Below are 25,548 nucleotides of genomic sequence, written 5' to 3' on the forward strand. Positions count from 1 at the left end.
GGCCAGATTTGAACTGATGGTGCCGTCTGGCTTGCCGGTACGTAGATGATGTTTCAGTTCAACAGGCGGCCGGATAAGCATTAAATATTTCTTCTTAGCTTTAAAGTTCAATTCTGTTGATTTTATCCATGCCTTTTGCTAAAACGACGCATTTCGATCGCCAATTATACTTTTCTTAGTACACTGTCAACTGTCCACATTAGGTTCCGCTCATCTCTATCCCTACTGCGATACAAATTCCTCTGCCACCATGAGATTTGAAGCACATCCTTTATAGGATCAATTTCTTATAGGATCAATTTCTGTGAATCTCGATGCAATCTTGATTTAATCTCGAAATATTATATATGCTTATTACTAAGCACATTATCAACAATGTGAAAACAGTACTTTTCCTTACATATATGATTCGTCAGAATAGATTTGCCAAAAAGTAAGTTCGAAGTCGTTTTGTCAAGCCCCTCAATAGCTTTAACATACGTGACGAATTTCCTGAAAAGTTAGTTTACGTAATCTCGTTAATTTTCAATCGATTCCCACCCAAAAAGCCATTATCAGACACCATAACATTTGACTTTTGAGGTAAAACCAGAAATTTCCATTCGAATCAATTTGTTAGTGTTCTAGGTCTTCACAGCGCTCAGCGGTGGACCTTGTACACCAACGCGCTCTTTGTTGTTAATCGGATAGAATCTAGTGATTTAGCATCTTTAAGCGTCTGATCACCGTGCAATAATACATCAGAACGTTGTTCTACTCAGTCTGAATGTCAATGAGCACTTGGAGTCGGATTGTCTAGCTTCACACAGTTGTTGATATTTAGCGCGGCCCCATTGGGCGAAGCCACTTGATTGGAATTACTCAATCACTTTTTGCCTTTTTTAGGCTTTCACATATGGTTGCAGAACGTCGACCTCTTTAAGATCGGACCATAATTGTGCAGTCTTTTCATATAAATGGGTTTTGAAACTAGATCGTAATAGATATGGATAATAATTTTTAAGACAGAGAATTGACACATACAAATTTCTGGATTGTACTGACTTTCTTATCATATCGCGATTACTTTTATATAGTCTACAGTTTTCCGGACTACAGGCCTTCAGGCCCCAGAACTGATTGCCCCCATTAGATGGATCAGTTTGTAATCAAATTGCTGACTAGCTTCTTAGTGAATATCGCAAGCCAAATGGCAATCTTGTCGTGTTTTCTCAACTGTGTTTACTAATTTAGTAGCTTCTTACAGATATACGTGCTTCTTATGACAGAACTAAGAAAATAAAGTTCTAATAGGTGGAAAACACGTTCTCGATTTACGTTAAAAGTCTCATGATATTGTGAAATTCCATTTGTTTGTCACAGTCGATAACCTAGAACTGGACTGTGGACTCTACAAATGTTCATAACAACTTTGCTCATATGTTGACGTCACGTATATGTAGCGTTCACACTTTATTTCCGGAAATAATCGTTTCATATCACACGTACAAAGCCTATACGTTACCGAGTAAACAATTTATCATTGAGTTTGGGCGAAACACACCCACCGAATGTAAACAAGATGACTTGGTGCCACATTTACGCCCCGAGATAGCAAGCTTTATGTTGTTGCTTGATTGTGTTTTATGTTTTTTATAAACAAATTATTATTCCGATTAGTTATGTAAACTAAATGAATTAATTCTTAGTGAAGGGTAAAAATGAAAATGCTAATTGTGATCTGTTATTAAAAATTGATAAAAAGCATCTGGCTGAATAAGTAATAAATGATATTAAAAATATGTAGCCATGGTATTTTCTGGATTTATATCTTTTTAGTTGTTTTTTATTTGTCATTTTCTATGGAATTGTAAAACGCACTGAAGGAGGAATTATCTGGCTTCAAAATATTGATATGCCTAGAATGAAAAATTGCGTCGTTGCTTCCAGTTGGTATTTCTTTTTTTAAACAATAAAAAAATTAGATTGAAGTGATATTCGTCATTAAAACCTACTTTCTGAAGGTACCCTTGTTCACGCCTTTCGACCGTCTAATACGCTCGATTTCTCTATATACATAGTCAAGTAGAATCTCTTAGTAAAGTAGGAGGTCTAACAATCGAAATTTACAATAATCTGAATTTCCAGCACAAAAAAAAACAGTATAACCTAACCACTCCATTATTCGGAAATTTTTCAATTTTAGGTTAGGGAATCTATTATAAATAGGGAAAATATACTTTTGTGACTTTACAAATAAAATTAAATTCTTTGTTCTTCTTCGTTAGCCTGTGTCCCGCCCAGAAGTGGGATCGAGTCATCGCTTGCATCGCTTTGTTTGGTCATCGGCCTGATCTGGAAACCGGTTCAGATCAGCAATCTCAAATCATCGTTGTTTTGGTCGATTTCCACCAACCTCGATGATCAACTCAGTCTAAGCTCTTCTCGTCAGCCTTTCCAGAGCATCTATCGCAAATTTTTCCGCTGTCGATGCAACCCAATATCATCGCAGATATCCTCATTTCGTATGTTATCATTGCCCTGTTCAATACAACATTTTTGTTTCCATTTCCGCGAGGCGCAATACATTGTCTTTGATAATAAAGCAGCATTCAGAATCATAGTGGACGACAGGGCGAATTACACCCCGGCAAATTTTGGATTCGAAACGTTCATTGATGCGTGGATCACTAAGATCACTAGTTGTGGAAGGCCATTTCATCCAAATTGCGCTGATGCTTGAAGCCGATCGGAGATATTTGAATGCCTCATTTCAAGGGAGTCAGTGACAGTCATTGTTCTTCTCTGCAACCCCCCTGCAAATCGCGGCGATGGCTACCTTAACCGCTATTCTTTTTATTAATATGAAAATAGCCTCTTTTTGGAGCGACGTACAAGAGAAGGTGATTGCTGCAATTCTTTTAAGAGGCTGTTGAATGAGGACCTTGATTTTCCCCCTTCCCCTGGGAGTGATGTTGGCAAATCAAACTTTATCGTGTGGTGACCGCAATTTTTCAATGGGACTAGAGAGAAGGGACGTTTTTCTTAATCCTACATACCTGTCTCCTCCTTCAAAATTTCAAGAGCATCTGACGCCGAACAAAAGAGGAGTTTGGGTATCCCGGGTTGTCCTGAGAAAGTTTAAGCGCATTTTAGCCAACACACGAACGATGGTGCGTAGGTGTGGTTGAAGCGCTGTACCTCATCAAGGGGTGAATGGCTATCAATACATTTTTTTAAGAAATGGAAGGGGATGGCCGTTTTTCATCGGGATTCATGGGGGAGACCTTCCCTTTCCTCTTCCCTTCCGTACACTCTTTACCTCCTCTAGGGGTCAGGTTAAAAATTACCTTATCATTTATTAGATATTATGAGTAAGAGGAAACATGTCTTTATGATTTGAAAAGTAAAATAAGAAACTTTCTTGCCAATTGTTCAAGATTTTTTTTCCTAAGAACAGTACCAGAGAGCAGCTACTACGATTGGAAGCGCAGCATTTTATTTAGAGGGTGGTCCAACATTTAGTTCTTGAATAAATGGGGGACACGAAAAAGTTATTAAGGCACTGGATGCATGAATCTTCAATTAAGGCTGCAAGTTTGTACCGATTCCCGGATTCATATTAAAAGAAAAGGCGCTATATTTTCATCGACACTTAGAAGGACTTTTACTACCAATGCTGAATGGCTTGATAAATGGAAAAGTGGTATAGCTACAAATAAGCAGTGAAAAATATTCAGTTGATTGGGCTTGTCCGACAAAATTCGTTCAGATGAACGACAATTATTCATGAAGAGGGGTACATTTGTAACTAGTTGCATATGTAGTTGTGATGAGACCGGATTGAATTTTAAATAGAAAGCATAGAAAGCATCGCTGTTCAAATGCACTTGGGATATACCAGCTTCGATTATTTATGACAGGAAAAGAAACGAAATCTAGGGTATTCAGTAACGAAAATGCTGCCGAGGTTCCTCCATCTTACAAAAACTAGATAAATGCCTAAATGCACACAATAATTTTTGAAAATTGTTTTTTTTTTTCCGCCCGGGGTGTGACATCACGCCCCGATTTTCGTCAAAGGTGTTGAAGTTATGTTTTTGCCTCCCACTAGTCCTTTACAGCCTACATCCCACGCAACTCGGATTATCGAAAATCTCCTGTATTTGTATTCTGCGCACCATATCCATTTTATTAGTGTCATAAAGCATAATTCTGTAACCACCCCATAACCCTGAACAAACTGTTTACTTCCAATCAATCTTTTGGGGTCGATTAGTATCAGGCTTATTGAACTAAATTTTTGTACAGTGTGTTCCAATTGCTTCCCTCGTGAAAAGTGATTCGAATTAATCAATGTCATACACCTTTACTGAACTATTATGGTAATCCGGTACAAATCTTTTGTTATTTGATATTTCCAAAATTGTCTCTCAATCATATTTACGTCATCTTAAAAAATAGCTTAATTTGTTCCTGAGCCAAATGCATCTACATACAAATAAAGTGCTATTGTAATGTTATATATTTATTTCTTGGAAAGAAATGAAATAAGTTGTCTCATGACGTAAATCTGAATATTTTTTTTCATTTCGTTTAGTTTCACCTTGATTTTTTTGCGAATAGCTCTTTTCTTATTTTATTTTTATCAATTGCCATAGTCGATTCAAGCAAGAAGCTAGAGGGGGTGGGTGTGATACAAGACCGACACAAGGTAGCCAGATATACTTGAATACAAATTCATTGTTCAAATCGTAAAAAAAGATACTATAATGCAGAGACCGTATGTTGGTTGCCTGAGTAAGTTTGCGTGGATTTACGACAAAATATTCTGCAGCGCTGAATTGACGATAACAGTTAAATAAGTAACAAGGCACTTGGACTTCAGCCTTATGTTGCCACTAATGATAATCGCTTTTTTCTGTTATCACTGACGACCCACATCACGCGATTTCTGACGAGAGAATGAGATTTGTACATAATTCACTTTCTAAAGAAATTTCAAGCCTCAAGGAACAGTTAAAAACCACTAAGCGTTGCTGACTTTTAAAAGTGGCAAGAGAAGAAATGAATATCTCAAGTTAGTTTAAATAAAATGCCGTACTGAGTCGATTGTAGTACACAAATGAAAGAATCGCTCTTCAATAGCGATGAAATATAATTTTACTCTTGTTTCTTTTCCAAATCTAAAAAAATTCAAACGCTTGTTTTTGATAGTTACAATGATAGGGACCCCGAGTTATGAATTATGAAGGATGATTAAAAACTTAAATACACACTTAAATACACACACTATTATTAAGATTGGGAAGCATTGCTCTATGCAGTCGATGTTCCTTTTACAACAAATCAATAGTCTTGAAGAACTTGTGGAGTGATCACCTCATGGAGTATGGTCTGAGACTGAGTGTAACAAAATAGATTTTTTTAACAACCGAACCCAATGAAGTAGGCATTGAGCAGTGCAACAATTTCGGGACAATGCTCTCAGTCCACAATGAACTGGAGGAGGTTCTGCTCAATAATGAGTGTCTTTTGATCGAGGTATCAACACACGAATGTCTAAAATCCAAAATCGACTGCAGCTTCGTCCGATTCTAAGTGCTGGCCGACTATCAACAGTAATGGAAAGCGCGTCGCGGTAAAGAGAACTAAGATGTTGGTTACACCCGTGGCGTAAAATCTCTAATTAGAACATCTCTGCGATCAATAAGATAGTTTACTCGTTATGGCAAATTACCAACAAGATCCCGTGATTCGAGCTAACTGGAACTTACAAGCTAAGATCATCCCGAACATGGAAATCTGAGAGAAACGACCAAAATGCCAATCGAAATAACGATGACTTGCTATGCTAGGTGGTGATTTGAGAGCCTCTCGGCTCCATCCATATCAGGCCCATGACCGAGAAAAATGCTTCAGCCAATCAAAACGATCGATACTCCTTCTAAAGGGCACATGTGCTAAAAAGAAGAAATTCGGATCCTTGTTAGCTACGACATTAAATTTTAGAACAAGGCGCTTATAGGCTTTCGGTGTCGATCAAAACCTTCATCAATTTAACATTTTACAGCTAAATATAAATGCAAATTTTGATCAAAATCTAATATTCGACTTTCTACGGGGTGAGTTTTGTAATCGCGTGTTTACCTGATCACAAATTACGGTTGGAAAGAACCTAATAAGGCGAACACAAGCATTCACGACGACTGGGAATCATCAATCAATCATAAGTTGTAAATGAGTTACCAAAATCACTTATAGTTTTTGCGGATCTGCCGTCACTTCTAAAAGTTTGTTGACTAGTCTTTTGTTCAGGCCTTATTTTTTTCCGCACATATATTTCCATTTTGTCACTCAAAGGAAGCCAATAATTGACGACTTTTATTGTAATAAGCAAAAATATAAATGCCACTAGCATCTCAATATAAAATTTATTACCTAAAAATCAGCATAATAGATTTGAAATTTGGATCAAGACTGAATACCACAACACAGAGGAAAGTCATATGCCATTTTTTAAAGCAGGGACTGAAATTGCAAACTATTGCTGGTAAAAAATAGAAAGTCCGTTGAAAGGAGGAAAGGCATCCGAACTTTTTTGGCAGGCTATAGTTGTATGTCCCATGTTCATTCCTTTCCGGAATAAAGATTATCGACGTAGTTTTCAAAGAGACTCATATATTGACCGGCACGACATTTTATAACTTCTTTGAACTTGCTGATTAGTACAGCCTCAGTTTTGTGCTGCACCAATTCTAAACCTACTAGTTGATCAGCGTCACCGATTCATAAATCACGTTCCAGAGTAATGGGTCCGCTACTGATCCTTGTGGCACTCCGTCGTTTACCAAATATTAAACTGGACCTATCTCGGTGTCATGGGGGAGTTTTCTATCCACGAATTCGTCCATGGTGATTACCTGAATTACACGGACACATCCAGTTGGCTTAGGGATGTTATAACATCCCGCCATTGCGAGAGTTGAAAGCGTCTCATTGAAGGTGATCATAGCACAATATTTTTTGGTATCGTCCTGCTACCTAATACATGCACTTACTTCTTACTTAATGGCATCCATTGTTGATTGGGCAGAGAGAAAACCGTACTCTTGTGCAGTCCCGTCTGCTTTTTCCCTACAATTGGTGGCTCTGAAAGGTTGATCATACTATTCAGTAAACAAATGGGGCGATACGACGATGGCTCACCAGTTGATTTGCCACTCTTTGGTAGCAGCACCAGCACCTGCTTTTTCCACTGAATCAGCTTTTATCAGCACCCTCAAAGCCACGTTCGATTTTTCATCCAGCCCGGATGCTTTTTTAGCCGCTTTTAGACTTTTCGCAGGCAATAGTAAGTTCATCTATTATTATAGCTGCAATATCCTTTAGAGGAAACAAAATGATAAAAAACTGGGCACTTTCAGCTTAGTTATTACCGCTCTATAGGCTCTTCCCAACAAGTTGATGTTGGCTTCTTCGCACTGTTCCTTAGAGGAATTTCATTTGATAATCGGATTGCCTTTTACAACTCTCTCCGGCAAGCTTTGTATTTCGTACTTCTCCTCTCACTCACCCGTTGGTATTTTTTTCTCGTTGGCAGGCCTTTGGCACGTAATTGTCCGTAATGTCCTGATTAATATTGTAAACTCTATGCCACGCAAATGCGAGCCAGCGACAAAGGCGAAAGGACATGGCCCCTATATATTATTAGAAAAAATGTTTTTGATTATCATAAATTGAAAACTTTTTAAAACTTCTATTAGCCACAAAATAAAAAAAAACAAATCAATAAATGTTTACTTATTGTATTTTTATAACCACTTAATTTCATATCAATAAGTTTATTGATACCTTAGTAGATATTTCATCTTTATACACAAGAAGTACACAAAACTTTTCATACGTGAAGCGTCGAGCTTCCGGTTTTGGACCTCTTTATACTGACCTCAGCTTTACAGCTCCATATTTTATCAAGACGATTATCTCTTCAGAAGCCGACAATCTAAGTATGTAGTTAATCTGCAGTGCTTTGTTTATGTAATTATTGAATGTTTAGATCAACAAGATCATATATTTTGAATGATACTGAAACGAATCATCTGTTTCATGGGTGTACACGAACTGACTGTACGTTTGACTTTATTAAAACCAAATTTCTTGAAATCAAAAGCGAAGTTTAGACGAACAAATCTGTTTGATAACATTTGATAAGAAATTTGAGGACTAAAACAGGCCATTACATGTTTGACGACTTCAGTCTTATGGGAGATTTCATGGTATTACCATTATCGACGTTTTGGTCGCATCTTACCTTATCTAGAAATCTTCAAAAGGAAAAATTAAAAAATTACAAAAATTGTACTGTTATTTGGTGACACAGTTTGATGGGTGTTTAGATTGTAATGCACCCGGTCGCCAATTGAACTGGAAGCACCATCTGCGTATCGGCAAGCTGCACTATCATTAGTTCTGGATGTGGAAGGTTTTTACCAAAAATGTTCAAGAACGATAATGATACCCATAAAATTCTCGCTCACAGCTTAAATAGCAGTGGAATCCTCGCTCGCAGCCAAAACAAGCATGTCTGGCTGGTTGACCCGATCGTTTTTCATTCGATCACCGACTGTGGACTCTTCAGACGTAACTGACAGGCTGAACTGAACATACCGCCAACTTAACTCCGAGTGCGGCCGTACGAGATATAGCATTGTCATCGCGAAATATGACGTTTCATCTATTGACCAGGGACAAACGCCACGCAACCTTCTATCTACGAATAGCATACTTCCCTTGTTAGGGTTTGCTTGGCTGTTAGTGTTCTTAGTGAATAATCCCCTGAATAGCCCACCCAGCACAATAATACTCCCATAAGGTGTGGTCCTAATCTTCATGTCGATGATGATGTTTCGTTCTTCTTACAAACGGTATTACGATGTTCAACATTTTTGTAATGAACTCACTTTTCATCTACAGTGACCAAATAGGTAAGAAAACTTTCCAATTTTTGTCTATTCAGATATGAACCGCAATTGTTTAGGCGGTCTTCGTTGTTTCTGGAGATATTTCTTGGGGAACCCAGGAAACAAATTGCGCATCATCACTTAGGGATCCGATTCTTCTTTCTGTGGTGCTAAGGTGTACATGGAACCTCTCTGATAGTTCAACAACAATGCCACTCATAATTCGTCACTTTCAAGTACGTTTGGCTTTCCAAAACGCGACTGGTCTTAAATCCGACTTTTTCCATCTTGAAAACATTAAAACCACAGCTCATACACACATTCTGTTACAATACTGTCGCCTTATATACAAAATTTTAATAAGCATCCACCGCCAGTTTTCCCATCTTCAATCCGACGGGGCTAGCAGACAGTAAAGGAAACCGAGAAAAACCGATACAAGCACCTCAATGTCTGTCCTCAATGGTTCATATTTTATTGGCTTTATTAAAGGTTTTATGCAGTTTTGGGAAACTAAAATTAAATATAGTGTGAAATATTGGCATACATTTGCGAAATTCATGAATGACAAGAATTAATTCAGCAACGAGGTGTCAACATTGCATGTGTGTCAGATTTCTAACATATCCATAGTAATAATCTCTGTAAACTTGGAATAAACCTTAAATTGAATTTGGCTTAAGATATTTATAATAATAATAATAATCGTTGGCGCACCAATCCATATTGGATTAGGGCATTGAAGTGTGTTAGAGCACTGTAGAAGGCAATGTGGTCAGCATTGCGCTCGTCCGAGATTATTACCCTGATTTGACTCATTCACAGCTGGTATCCGACGTCAAATCACGATACAAATTCCACTGTCACCAGTGAGATTAGAACCGCGACCTTCCGTACGACAGCCTTGTGCTCTAACCACTCAGCTACCCGGATACTAAAATATTTATATAATATCAAAACGGACTATTATCAAAATTCAAAAATACATTGAAATAAACTTGTGTGTGGCAGACCTACATTAAACCGATTTTAATAAAATTTTGCTTCACACCTTAGAGATTTAGCGATTTATTTCGTTTAGTTTATATCATTATTCATATTTGAAATGAAATTTCTTATTGAAAACAACAAAACGACGTGACTTGAAACTGATAACATCCTCTAGATTTGCTCATGAAACAACAACAAAACACTGATAATTTCCATGCAAGGTCAGAGATGAATACAGATAGTATGTATTCGCTGGTGTTTGCCGGCTATTAAGCATTTTAAAAAATGTATTATTATATACGTACATATTAATGATCAGCAATGATTCAAATTTATCTGCTCTTCTCATCAAAACATGTGCAACAACTGACACCAAAACCCCATTATACTGTGTATATTGTGTGTAGAGTATGCAGTCCAAACTAGATCATATCCAAGAATTAGCAAAAATATGCGTTATTATTTATGTGTTTATATATGTATATCTTCATATCTGACACCGCAAATGCCTTGAAAAAGCTAATCGCATTTTAACTGCTGATTGATTTGTGAGAGATTTCGCAATTATTAACTGCTGCAGCCCAAGGTTCAGTGCTTGGCTTAGTAGACAGAAATACGATCATATCGTGTAATCCGATAGGTGTGTTATCTTGAGTTTTACTTTCTCAACTTTCATTTGTGCCATGTTTACAAATAATATTTATAAACATCATCCAAAGCTGACCTTTCAAATTGCATTATCAATATTAAAAGCCAGAAACCATTTCGTTAAGACTTTTATCTGGTTGTTACCTAAGAACTTATATACTGTAAACTTTATTCTACAAAATAACAGCCGTTTTAATCAATGTTGCCAGTTGAAAAATCTAGATTTTGGTAAATTCCCAATTGCCATATTTTGAAAAGCTCTCTTATGTCCATACCTATATTTATATCCAAACTGTCGTATTTAAAGCATTACTAAGAACGCAAAAGCGGTTACTATAGTTCTTTAAAAAGATCCGCCTTTTCATTATAATCGCTTGTTTGAAACTTATAGAAGTCATAGCCAGAAAACGGAAGCTAGCATCTGGGTGGGGCTCACAATTTTTCACCAATTTAGCAACTTGTAGATAAACACTTCTCGTGCAGCAAAATTACTTTTTCGTGTTCTTCGTAATATTCTGGTCGTTTACCTTTAATACATGACACGGCGATCCTCAGTTATGGTTTCATTCGGTTTTAGGAACTCATAATATATCACACCCCTCTGAACCGCGCAAATCCAGAACAGGAACTTGAATCAATAGATTTTCTGCTTCGCAACTGATTTTGACAGTTGAATGGGCCTATCCAATGATTTTTTGCTCCTGGGATTATTGTACTCGGTTCATTTTTAAGGTTTTGTGTAAAATAAATATGTTCGGGATTACCCTGTATGTCCATGGACCATTCTTCGCCTTCATCCTTTATCCTTGCTAATGCCCAGCTGATGGTCGCCGCTTTTTGTCCAGTAACCTTTAATGAGTGTTTAAAAGTAAGCTTTGAGTTGAAAGTTACTCCCAACGGTATGTGAGCCGATGCAGATATGAACGGTTTTTCGTTTTCGTTGCTTTCTAAAAAGTACCAGCTTCGTTTTCTATTCGGCAAGCTTCAGTGCGACAAAAACTCCAACATAAATTCAGATGTTTGATAAGCCCGAACATGCGATATAAAAAACTGTTATAAATATGTATAAAGAAATTAAATTAGGGACTGAAATGAACATTGAAGCTGAGGAAGGCCCAGAATGCTCATTCAGGTTGTCTATGGCCAATGACGGGAGCGAAGCTATCCCAGGAAAAAAGAATGACGGCAGTTGATCGTGTAGTCCTGCCAGTGCGTAGGTTCAAATTCACTAGAGTGTCCCAGCGCTGCGGGTTTGTGATAGCTAGGCTCGGGAATATGGGGGCAAGGATAAACTTCACGTACCTCATACATGATTTGTTGGGATTGCATCAGGTTGTGAAGGAGGAATGTCGGGAGAATCTACCGAAAAATGCACCCGAAGCTAAATGGGAAAAACAAAAAAGAAAATACCAACTCGACGAGTGTGGAGCTGTAAAACTCAAGAGCAAAAGCATGGCAAATCATCCCATCCAGTATTTCTTCTCCCTCACATGGCAATGAGGAGCGGTCGTTAAAGTCCCCTTTCTACCTCGGCATCTATAGTATCGATCATCGTAAATGGAGATGGCCTAGGAGGAGGGAGGGTTTATTACCAGCAGCACTATTTCCATTTCATTTGATTTCTATGTCCAATTGAGCAATTATTATCAGAATTTAAAAAAAAATGCTTTGACGTTAACGCAAAATATTTTCGAGGCAATACTCTTCCTTCTTCCCAAAAACCACACATCACATTCAATTCAAATGTTTTTGTGGAAGCCATGTAGAACCGAAATAATAAAAAAAAACTGGTTTTTTTATTTTTCGCTGGTGTTGATATATTTGTCTTTGAAAATACCGATATTTCGGAAACCACTTGTTCCCTTCATCAGTGCTAACAAGTCACTGAAGTCTCTCGCTCGCTCGCTTGTGAAGGGAACAAGTAGTTCCCGAAATATTGATGTTTGCAAAAATAAATATATCTACACCAGCGAAAAAGAAAAAAAAGTTTTTTTTTTATTATTTCAGATAATTAATCACAAACATGTAGAACTTCTTTTCTGTCATCCCGAGCAATCCTTCTCACCGCATTTTTTTTAACTTTCACTTCTGCAAATTTCCTCATACATGCAAAACAGGGGTGTACATTTTCTTTTCACCGATTAGTCATGTTGAGTATCAAATGGAAGGTCTTGATATAAAAATTAGCCTTGATATAGATTGTAGTAGGATGCATGTTATCCTCAAGTTCGATCAGAATCATACTATTACTATTAAAGTTACTTTAGTTCAAAGTTGTCTTTATCCTGTAAATTTACTGCAATCCATACACTAAATATCAATATAGCACTAAGGTGAGTAGTCTGACATGCTACTTACATTACGGGCTACGTACAAATGAAATGCACTCAAATATTAGGTCTACCGGAAGGTTCTGTCCGATAGTGTCACTTCAGTTTCAATCTATATGCGCATGTTGATTTGAGACATATATGATTATCTCTCCTTATTAATACATTTACACACATGTACTGTCCTAAATAAACTAAAACAAAGATGGCTCATGTCATTATTAAGTGAGACACGATCGTGAAAACATGGCTACCAATAAATTCATTTACGCCACTGTATTTTGTTCGAGTTCCAACAAGGAAAAAATGCTACAGAAGCGTATCGAAATTTAGTGAAAGTTTTTGGTGCTAGTGCAGTTTCGGATAGGACTTTAGATGGACGATGGTTTGAAAAATTTGAAGCAGGTTATTTCGACCTTAGTGACAAGCCACATTCAGGACGGCCATCTTTGATCGATGACGCCATTATCACGACTATGATAGTGCAAGATCCCTTTTCGAGACCATCGGAGATTACTGAGAAGCTGAGTTCAACTCAACAAACCATTGTCGACCATATTCGGAAGCTAGGATTGGTCTATAAATATTCCAGATGGGTGCCTCATGAGTTAAGCGAGAAAAATTTGTATGATCGAGTCGTCATATGCACATCTCTGCTTACTCGGTACAAAAATGAACCATTCTCGGACAGGATGATAACTGGTGACGAAAAAATCGTGAGGAAAAGAGGATATTGCAAGCCCGGACAAACTGCTTCCTCCACTTCTAAGTGGACCTTATCCCTAAAGAAGAGAGTGTTGTGTATATGGTAGACATCCAAGGACCAATTCGGAGAGATACTGTAAACAATTGGATCATTTAAATAAAGCAATAAGAGGAAAGAGGCCGGCGATGTTCAATAGGAAGCACGTTACACTGCATCATGATAAGGCCAGACCACATGCTGCTTTGGCTACTCGTCAGAAAATCGCAGAGCTAGCCTGGGAAATTCTATCACATCCACCATACTCCCCAGACTTAGCACCCTCCGATTATCACTTGTTTCTCTCGTTACAAAGCTTTTTACAGGGGAAAAAATTCAAAACTAGAGCCGATGTCAACCAGGCACTAGTTGAGTTTTTCGCCTCTAAACATCGTCTTTCAACCAAAAGTATTACTGCGGCGTTTCTAGCGATCAGTTTAAATGTAAATAATGGGCGATTTTTTTTTCGCTAGTGGTTATTTATTATGGTAAGTAACATATCTGCCGATATTTGGGAAGAATCTTTACTTTTTTTCAGTACTGGGCTTATAGCAGGGAACACGTTATTCCCGAAATATCGGTATATGCCTGCCAAGGTAAATAACCTCTAGCAAAAAGAAAACCATCTCACTATTTATGTTAAAATCGTCCTGCTTCGACTTCAGCAAACCTCCTTAAATTTTCTTGCATTTGTTTCACGCAATTTTCAGTGTTCTGTGCTACCTGCTAACGGCCTGTAATCGCTACGGATCTGTTTTTCTCGTCAAATCCAATTGGCACGCATATCATACCCTCATCATCTCCTCGTTGTTCCCATATCAGCATTAGTCGCTGTTTCCGCAAGCTATGATATCCCATCGAGGTCATTGCAACTAAATTATTTTTTGTCAAAAAAAAGGTTCTGACGCATATTTATATATTCCCTACTTCGTTGATATCATACGTCGTTGGCATTCAATCTGAAGTCACCTCCCACATTTTTCTTTTATCAAGTTTGCAATCACATTTGGACTCCAATTTAGTATCTGAGGAATGTCTCCAACAAGTAACATTCATATTCCTTCCCTTTTGTGTTGGTCCACCAGTTTTCTTTTGATTAAACACATTCATTCTCCTTTTGTTATTGAAGTGCAATGGGAGCAAGTTTGCAATGGGAGCAAGTTTGCAATGGGAGCAGGTTTATATCCTAATAACATTTAAAAAGCTACAGATTCCTAAAAAGTTTTCTGTTTCTAGTTGTATCGCACTTGTGGAATGCCACATCATTCAAAATTCGCCGAACTTAAAGATTAATTACCGCTCATCAGTTATATTCACATTTGGAAAGCTAACTAGGGGAAATATACAAATAGTATCTTTTGAGAAGGTAACAATTTGGAAAAATAGTGGTTCCTTTTCTCAAACTATTACGGTTTAAACAGAAAGGTCAATACGGAAAATTCAAAATAACCGAGAACGATTGCGCGGTTGATCTTTACTACACTGCCGTATATTAGAATGCGCAAAACATCATCTTAGTGGGTATTGTTATAACACATCACTTTTTGAGATAAGTAACTATCACAAACTAATATCACAAAAAGTTTAATGAAAAGTAATATCACAAATACATCACCTTTCGTTATTGTAACCGTACAAGTAATCCATCCAACATCACATATTACAGTTGGCGACCAAATATTAATTACCACTAGAATGATATTTACCCTGAACTTTTCGAATTCGTAACGTAAAATGTACGGCAGCCCTAAGTAGATATGAATGAAGAATGAATCTTTCACGCAAGAGAAGAAAAAAAGCAAAAGTTCCCATATATCATAAATAAGATATTTTCACATGCAAAGGATAGGGAATCCTAATTCTTCGAACAAGAATTACTTATCACCTAAAAGTATGTATATTCTACTTCTTACAAAGAAGTAGTCAAAATTTATCGCACAGGCTAGAAAGCATTTTTTCAGGCCAGTTAAGAAAACAGATTCACAAGTGATAGTCGGCATCGACTTGACATTCGACAACCGGCTTTTGTACTAAGACGAACGCTGTGATATATCGAACAATTCATTACAGCATTACTCAATAGTGTTTTGGTGATGTTTTGTCATGTGATATCACTTCGACGCGGACATAACAAAATTCACAAGAGTAATACCATAATAGTTTCTCTACTGGGTGGTATTGTGGTGATGTTGTAATGTTAAATAATGTTGTGATGTTTAGATCGCGCTCGATAATAGTAATGTGATATTACACTTTAAAGTAATATCGCTTTTGGGATATTGCATGTATTGCCTGCTTATGTCTTGTATACATCTATTATTCATTTGCTGCTATTTGATACCATTATCATCTTTTCTCTCTAAAGAAGGTTTTGAGGAAGCGCACTATATTTTTCCGTTTGAGTGCACACACAGATTAGTTGAAAAAAACCCGCAGGTTTTGTAGATCGCTGTTAATAATATTTAGAATCCAGAATTACAGAGCTGTTGTCGTTTTTGGGCTCTAATGTTTGAATCAATTGGTCGGAATATTTGTTGAAATCAGTTATTTCAGTAAATCATCCACATTCCAAACATTGTCGAATGCAAATCTATTTAATTGTACATATTTTACATAAATTCAAATCCAGATATTTCTTAATTTATAATAATTTACAAAATATATGAGTCAATAGCCATAACTGAGAACATTCACTAAATTGAATATTTAATTAATCCTTTACTGTGAATGTATTGTGTACTGTCGTTACACGCATCAATGCAAACATACATGGTAATACATCCGATCCGATAAAAAATATTAATTAATTCACAAACTTTCACTCACTTCGGCCTTGTTTCTTGCTATTACGAACTTCGTATGTACAAAAATTGTGAAAACATGTTGCCATTGAGTTTGAAGAAGAATTTGCAGATATTTACTACGGCGCATGCTTGTTTCTGCTATTTATGTTCCACAATGCTAGAAGCAATGCAGCATTTCTCATGGTCATGACTGGTGCATGGATATGAGAACAGCATACCAATTTCTATGTATTCACTAATTGAAATATAGAAAATGTGTGAAAAGATCTTATGTACAAGAAAAAGTATTGTTTACTCAATTTCAAGATAATATCATATGCAAACTTCATGTTTTTTGTCTGGAATTGAATGAATTATTTCAAAATTTGCAGATGTATAGACTTTGATTACATTTCTCTGACCTCATGATATGTTTAAGTATTCTGGCCTGTTATTTATTTATATGAAATTTTTAAAATTTACCTCAAATTAAAATTAACGCAAACATCGAAGAATTCATTAGATTAGAAATTCGAAATTAGAGGATCCATGAATGGGGCAAAAGCAGTATCAAGAATTATTTAATCAAATATCAAATTATAACTACACCTATATTTAGACGCTTTTGCAAGATTGTAACGCCGAATAAGCAGCGTATTATTTTTTTTAAATAATCATTCTTACTCAAAGCAAAAGCGGCCTTAATGCCACCGCCATCTCTTGATGGAAAGGCCAATTTCTTTAGATGTATATAAAAAATGTTCCAATTTGGATGTGTTATAATAAGTGAAACTATCTAGCTCCAGTACCAACACATTTTAAATACAGATTAAAAGGCATGCGGAGTCCATAGTGTTAAAAAGGTGGCAACTAAAAATAAAATACCATGGTAGAGACAAATACTCTACCGTATCTACCATTACTACCGGTCAACCATATTTGATAAAAGCATTTGAAATATTATTCATTGTTCGCAAATACAATATAAGTCAGGTGATTAGAGATCGATGAGATGATTTAAAGTGCTCGTCTAAAACTATGGACCACTTCAGAGAGGCCAGTGATTTTGGAAAAACTTGGATCCTGGGAAAACTTGGAAAAAAAATAATTGAGTTACTGAGCAACAGTTTACACTAAAGTTTTCAGCAGAAGAGACAATAGATGAAACTAAAGCTTAAGTCAAAGGACTACAAATGGAGCGAGGAGGTCATCCAGTTTACCTAAATTTCAAAAAGATTGTTTCGTATCCTGTAACACGGCACAAATGACATTTAATTACACATTCCAACAGTCGTAATTCTTTCTTTTCTGCCCCTTGGAGATAAGGAAAATATAAGCCAAAACAGAGTAATCGAATCGAATTGAAAACAATATAACTTCAATAAAGCACTATAGTCTTTATTGCTATCTAGCTCCAGCTTCCAAGCTAGCTTTCGTGTTGGTTATATAAGTAATTAATGAGATCCCATGTTAAATACACAATCTACGAATTGAAGGAAAATTGAGTTCAAGATAAGATTTGAAAAGCTGGGAGATACTGGTAAAACGTAGACCAAACCACAAAATCAGTCATTTATTGTAACACAGTTATGGACACGTTTCACAACTATACCCGGGGAATTTCTCTCTGACATCTGAGATAACAACAGATTAGCAGTTTCGCATTATATCCCAGTTTTAAGAAGTATTCCAGGATCCTTTTAAAATTCAACAATTTCGTTAAATACTTTTTTCAAAGGCTGTTTTTCTTTCTTTTACAGATCTAAGGATAAAGTACAACCAACCAAAATGCAGCGCTGGTTCTTTATGGATGACAATGAGATATTAGAAAGCGATGCATCTTCAGCCGCATCATCTCGATCAAAGAAGACTTTGGAAAGCAGCGGTGAAGAGAGAGAATGGACCTTCAAGGTTGTAATGAATCATGATTTACTACCGAATGAATGTTTGGGTATTTCTGGTAGCTGTGCAAGTCTTGGCAACTGGTCGCTTACAAAGAGCGTGTTATTGAATCATGAAGAAGGTACGTAAAATTGAAGTATTGAGTTCTAAGTGCAATAGAAGAGTGAAATTCATAACCGGCTTTTTGACCCTGAAAATGTTTGTCAGATTGCTGCTAGTTTATTATCATCATACTTCGTCGATGATCTTTGATCTTCGTTTAATCCGTGTTATCCATTTAGGTTCGCTTTGTGTACAGTATTTATATATATCCGGGAAAGAGTTTGAGTTGAGTTCTCGTCTTTTCATTAGAACCTTTTGGGTGAAAATGGTAGAGACTGTATCTCTGCGTCTACTTAGCTAATTTGGATTACAAAAAGGAAATCGGAACTATTAGTTAAACAGACAAATTGAAGCTTCCTCACAAAAAGGAATGATTGTCATTGCTAAACCTATCATATTTCCATTACATTTTCTAAGACGCATTATAAAAATGTTTCGTGCTGGCAACTATTCACGTCGTCTCAGTTTTTCTTTGGAAGCAGCGTCATCGTGCATAAATGTCAACCAGAATGGTTACTCCCTTTCATTAATAATTTTTGAAAAACTGGATCGTTTTGCCCGGTATGCTCTGTCGTGAACTTGATGCAGCCTTAAGACTCTTTAATTAGAAAAGTATTAGTAGGCTTAGACCCAAACAAAAAGATTTACCATCCACTGTTTCCAAGGGCAAAGGTAAATCAACTTCTGATAAGTTGCCTTTACCCTATACTAACCCGAGTCAAAAACTAAATAGGTATCCGTGGTAAAACCAAGCGAGAAACGTTTTTTCCACAATTAGTGTGGTTTGTCATCAATCGGATTCACATACAGAACTTCCTCAAGAAACAGAACATGATTTTGACGTTCGCAATATAATATAATCATAAATCCTAGTAAACAAGAAGATATTGCGTCCCTAGCAATGGACATAGGTGGCACCATGCCGTCTCATGCCACCCTTTTATATTCCGTCTTTTTTAAATTCTGTTCGTTAATTTGCCAACCTTCAATTGAATTTCATTCATTATATAACAGTCAGCTTAAAGCAGCTAAGGTACGTCTATGGTCGGTGATCTATCACAGCTATCCCTCAAAAAAAGAGAAAAGTGATCAACATAGGGCCCGATATCCATTAAGCCGCATGACGGTATACTTGTGGAAGATAGCCAGCTTATGTTCCCCACAGTGTTTTTGGTTTACCAAATAGAGTTGACATAAATTTTCCAACCTTCTTCCGGGCTAGGCTCCACTTCTTCTTTTTCTTTAGCTTTTGTCGGTTTCGCCATTTTATTTTAACAAATGGCTGATATGGATGCAATTGCGAGGCTTTTAAATCCCCATCCAGCGTATCAAACCACCGTTGTTTCGGCCGGCCTTTTGGTCGTTTACCATCGACTTCGATGTTCAGACCAATCTTGGCAAATAGTTTCTCATTAGCGCGAATTACAGAACCACACCATCGAAGACGCCTCTCTTGCAGTTTTTGCACGATCGGGGCAACTACATATCGATCGCGGATTCTTCATTTCGGATCTAATCAAAACGTGCCACGCCGCTGGTCCAACGCAACATCTTCGTCTCGTTCATTCATTCATTGTCTTTTATAGGTGGCCAACACTCAGAACTATAGAGAGCTACAGAGCGGACGACATTGGACACCAGTTGTGGAACACCATTTCATCCAGAATGCGTTAATGCGTGAAGCAATTTCATAACACAGTTCTCCATTGGCTGATAGTATTGACCCCAGATATTTAAATCGCTCAGTTCTGGACAGGTCACTGCCGCTGACTGTGATTGTTCCTGTTTCATGGGAATCGGTCGGCAAAAACTTAGTTTTATTCAGGTTCAATCTGAGACCGTGTTGCATGAGGCGATCATTCCATTTTTGGACAAGTTGCTCGAGATCATTTTTGCTATCAGATGCTAGGAAAACATCATCTGCATAAAGCAGGATATAGGACGCTGGACGTTGGATATCCCGTGTGACGGTGTCCATAACAAGAACAGAGAGTAGTGGTGAGAGGGCGTTTCCTTGATGAACTGAACTGCGGTACTTTGTTGCCAGTCAGATGGTGTTCTTCCTTCCTGAAAAATACAATTAAAGAATTCACTGGGCCACAGTTTTGGGTTCCAGCTCTTCGCTATCCAGAGCTCAAATGCGATGTCGTCAGATTCTGTTGCTTTCTCCGATTTCATCCGTTTTATTGCGTCCCCCACTTAAGTTGCACTGGCAGGTGGAACTGGTGCAAATATCGGCAATGATTGTGGAAGGGGAGGATGAACAAATTCTTCTGTTAAAATCTGCTCGAAATATTCACGCCATCTATCAGTCGCTGCTCGACGGTTGGTAAGAAAAGCACCGTTCTTCTCACTAACACAACCGAAATGTTCGATATCCTGTGTACGTTCGTTTCGGCTTTTGGCAAGTCGATACAAATCTCCCTCGCCATCCCGAGTGTCCAAATTATCGTAAAGATTTTTGTAATGGGCCTCTCGGGTGACAGCGATTGCTTTCTTTGCTTCATGGCATTCCTGGCATTCTTATAAATTTGCTAATGGGCGAGCGTTTCGTCTCTTCTCACGTACCTTCATTTGAACATCTGTATTCCAAAGCCAAGTGTCTCGGTTGATCTACCGCTTAGCTGGCTTGGTGACCTCGAAGATTGCAGAGGTCGCTTTATGGATCATGCCTTTCATTTGATTCCACGATTCTCCGACATTAATAATGGTTGGTAATCGCGTAAGTCAGATCATTTCTTCTTTCTTCTCACGAAATCGCCACCATTTAATGTGCGGCGGAGCAGTGCGTTCCTCACGTTGTTTTATCAGTGGCTTAATTCGCAGGACGGCAATCAACGGCCGATGTTGAGGTGCGGTGGTCTCATAAATGTCAGCGTCTTATAAGCATATACTCGATTTGTGTTTTACTGTTTCCACTATAAAATGTAGGAAGATGAGACAATCGTTTAATGAAGCAAAATCAATTATACGCGCCATGACACATGTTACCATCTGCCTGTTCATCCACATGGCCATTGAGGTCGCCGGCAATGATGATATCGTAGTCAGCAAGCACGTTACTAGCTTTTTCATCGAGAATTTGCTTGAGGGCATTTCGCTTTGCATCAGGTCGACCTGCCTATGGTGCGTACATGGTGAAAAAGTGAATAGTGCGATCAGCTGATATAATGGCGAGCTTCATTAGCTGGTCATCAAACCGTTCGACTTATCTAATGGCATTACTAATACCCTCTGAAATCGCGTTGCCAACACCGTATTGAGTGCGTGGACTAACAAAATCGAGCCATTTTTACCGTGTGTGCGTTCAATGTCGCAGCTTTTGGCACCAGACTATCGGGTTTTTTGCAGGGCGCAAATATCAATGCGCCTTTTTCGAAGGGCTCTTGCGAATTCCTCGGTCTTTCCAGTTAGGGTGCCAATATTTAGCATGCAGACAGTTATTTGTTTTGCTTGGACTAAATTACTTATGTCCTGACGCCATCCATGCATCAAGAACCCTTGCCCATTTCTCAACAGGACCCGTTGAGTGAAGTGTCATGTTGTTTCTAACGACATTGGAAACATTTTGTTGGTCAGCCTGTCCCGGGACCTGTCACCAAAAGAGATCAGATAGGATTTAGGATAGTGGAATAACTCCAACTATTTACCTCTTCCCCTGGTCTCAGCATTTTATTTTTGTTTTACTGAGGAACCAAGTAGTACAAAGTACGTTGCTTCAAACCCCCCTCCTACATCTGAGCTTGGGACCAGCATGCTATGTTAATAGCTTATAAAAATTATTTTGCTCGAAACGTCGCATCATAGGTTTAACGTTTTTAATGTAAAAGACAACGATCTTGCCAGTACTTATGTATTCCTCGGAGACCTGGGTTCTTAGCAAGAAAAGTTGCGAACTCTTGGCTGCTCTCGAGAGAAGAATCCTGCGAAGAATTTTTGGGCCCCTACAAGAGGATGAATAGTTCCATATCCTATATAACGACAAGCGATACCACAACCGCCTGGTTGTGGATAAAATCCGGCTCAATAGGTTTCTGTGGGGGGTGGGTCACTTAACCCGTACAAGTGAGGATGATCCAACTCGGAAAATCTATAAGGACCATATCTATGATAGAAAAGGTAGAAATAAGCTTGGCAAATTCTCTCTCAGATGGATGGATGGTGTAAGTCAGGACGGCAGACAGCTTTTAAGAATATCGAAATGGTGGAATCGCAAAACCGGAATGTTCTTTACTGTTGTTGTACCGGTGATGATGATGGTTAGTCTATGCCAATCTAGCATTCAGTGGATTCTTCTCTTTCCAAGCGTTTGTAAATATATTTCTATATGCGGATAGTTTAGACGGCCTTTAGCGAAAATACACTGTTTGAATTTATTTCCCAGACTACGATGATATTTGGTAATTAGCAACAATATTTTCAAAAGATCGAATGAACAAATATTTTTATACACATTACATATGAATATAACTGAGTACATTGCGCATCAGAAAAGTAACACTATGCCTTCCGAAAGTAAATTCAACTGATTGCAGTAATAAACTCTACAAATCAATTTATTCTATATTTGTTGATAACGATTGCACAAAATACGTCATTCTACGAATAAAAAGTTCTTTCCGCTATTATCTATCAAAGGTCATTGCCTACAATTTAATTTCATTTCTAAAGCCAAGAATAATATTTCCCCTATGATAACATCTCGATTGTTTTGTTTATGCTGTTTTGGAATTTTTTTTTTCTAAATGATTTTATTAACAGTTATTATATCCAAATTAAACAGTATTTAATGTGTTGTCGCTAAGTAAACTTTGAGTCGTCCCGAAATTATAATCTTATCAGCTTACTTTATCGGGCACGCTTCCTTGTTTTAACACTTTATCTAAAACAATTAGATAGATTAAAATACTTGAGAAACAAACCATATCATATTTCGACATGACTAAAAAAACAATGAACAAATAATCCAGAAACCGTATATCATTTGATTTGAGTTTTAGTTTATATGTAACTCTTCACATATATGATTTCTAAAAATGATCGTATTACACTGATTCCGAGATATTATTGATTGAGAATGAGTTTTCTAATAGGTACAATGTTGGGTTACTACGACGTTTGCCAATTAATAATAATAATAATTCACCTAGTGTGAAAGGTTGTTTAAAAAATGATATAACACTACAGTTAAGGGGTTATTTTAGCGTTAAACGCCTAAAAACGAGTATCATTTTAAAAGTTTGATTGAAAGAGAAAAATAAAATTTACACACATCTTTAGAAGGCAGGTAGGTAGAATTTAAATGAAAAATGAACTTTTAACGTTTTATAACATTTTACAGTTATCCCTAAATATATTAAAATATGTAAGAAAAAACATGGAAAAGAGTGTTTAACTAGAATAACCCCTTAAGATCTTGGACCTTAAAATGCAAAAAGGGAAGAATATATTCGATCCGAAAAACAACACAATACAATAGATTTCTTCAAATATATCAGCTTAATCTGTCACAAACGATGAACTAATTGCGGAGATAAAGATTTGTACACTTAAAGAATATCCTAAATTAAAAGTTCACCGAACAGTAGCAAATAGTGATTTACGTTTCGAAGCAACTGATCTCGATTTTAGTGTAGTCTTCACTTGAATACAACTCATTCAAAATTAAGCCAATTAGTGGTTTTTAGTAGGCCAATATTATAAATAAAAGAAAATTATAAAATTCATGTAGATGAACCTGTTATCGCAATCCAGTTCAAGATGAGTTCCGCTGACATTTTGCATTAATAAGATGTCTAAACATTAAAAAGCAAATTGATGGCTTTCAAAAAGTGCTATAATCTGAACTTTTCATATTTACAAATGCAGCCATTATCTACTCAGATATACATAGTAATAAAAAATCTTCATGAATTATAGCTACGTTTCCTAGTAATTTATTCCTAAAAAGTTCAACAAACTACTCACGTTTTGAAATTTGATAAACAATTTCATTCTGTTTACAAAGTGATAACAACAAAATATTATAATGCCTTTTAGAGCCCCTAACAAAAAAGGCATGAATGAAAATAACGGTAACCTAAATAATATGTAAATATAATTCAGGTGCTGCAGACGAATTAGCCTGATTTTGCATTGTTCTTAATTATATGCTTAACAATTTTCAGCCATTCAATGTATTTAATAGCTTAAATAGCAAACCATTTAGAGGAAGCAACCTACCGGAAAATATGAGAAAAGCATTTTCAGCTTTTTCCTAAAAAAATTTCTGAATAATTTGATGGAACAGCTCCAATGGGTAGTAGTATTTTTATTTTATTTTCAATATTGATGAGTCTTTGCTTCCTAAAAGGCCCCAGCCCCAGAAGACCGAATTTCAAACTTTAAAAGAGATTTATTTTTACTCAATTTAAAAGTGATAAAGGCTAAAGAAAAAGAAGAAGAATTGATGAAAAGACTATGATAATGTATATATTTTTCTTTGTCAATAAAAAAATGAAAATACGTAGATGAAAAGTGTTTAAGTTGTCAAGCCTTTTTTCTAAGGGCGATAACTCGATGTCCGGATGACTCAGTGATTAAAGCGCTAGGATGTCGTTGTGGAAGTCTCGGTTCCAATCTCACTGGTAGCAGCGAGATTTGCATTATGATTAGAAGACGGGTACCAGTCGCTTCAGCTGTGAATGAGAACGTGATTAAAATCAAGCAATGCTGACCACACTTCAAAGTCTTAATTGAATTGGATTGTCTCTCGCCCCAACGATTATTATTATAGCTCGATTAAATTTACCGTTGAAAAGAAAATAATTGCCAACTACAATTGAGCTGCTAATACCAAGTCGTTTGGTCTAAAACCGTAGGTAAAAAATTCGGACTCGAGGTGAAAATTATGTGAAAAATGGGACCCGTAGTTAAAATTATACGAATCTAAGGAAAAAATTACGTTGGCACGCCTATTATCTCTTCTTTTCGTTGGAATTTCTATTTTAAGCTCTCGAGAACACTCTGGGCCCTGGAATAATCCCCCATTTCCACCACCCTCTCTTCATTTACTGCAATCTAAGATGGAATGTGGGTATTATACTAAAGTGACTAGTCTGGCATAATAT

The 25,548-nt window shown here is 37.0% G+C and overlaps 1 protein-coding gene across 3 annotated transcripts in view; it reads left to right on the forward strand.

Annotated features, from left to right (window-relative positions):
• LOC119648817 (glycerophosphocholine phosphodiesterase GPCPD1) overlaps positions 1–25,548 on the forward strand; it is a 118,637-nt gene that overhangs the window by 42,466 nt on the left and 50,623 nt on the right. For 2 of the 3 annotated variants that reach the window (XM_038050674.1, XM_038050691.1), the window contains exons 1-2: positions 17,997–18,119; positions 18,196–18,458. In XM_038050674.1, coding sequence (XP_037906602.1) covers positions 18,224–18,458 — 235 coding nt within the window. In that variant the 5' untranslated portion in view covers positions 17,997–18,119; positions 18,196–18,223. Of the gene's footprint in view, positions 1–17,996; positions 18,120–18,195; positions 18,459–25,548 lie in introns of those variants that run through there. The other variant, XM_038050684.1, reaches the window with a different exon arrangement.

Source organism: Hermetia illucens, chromosome 1 (assembly GCF_905115235.1).
Source record: "Hermetia illucens chromosome 1, iHerIll2.2.curated.20191125, whole genome shotgun sequence".
Taxonomy (NCBI): Eukaryota; Metazoa; Arthropoda; class Insecta; order Diptera; family Stratiomyidae; genus Hermetia; species Hermetia illucens.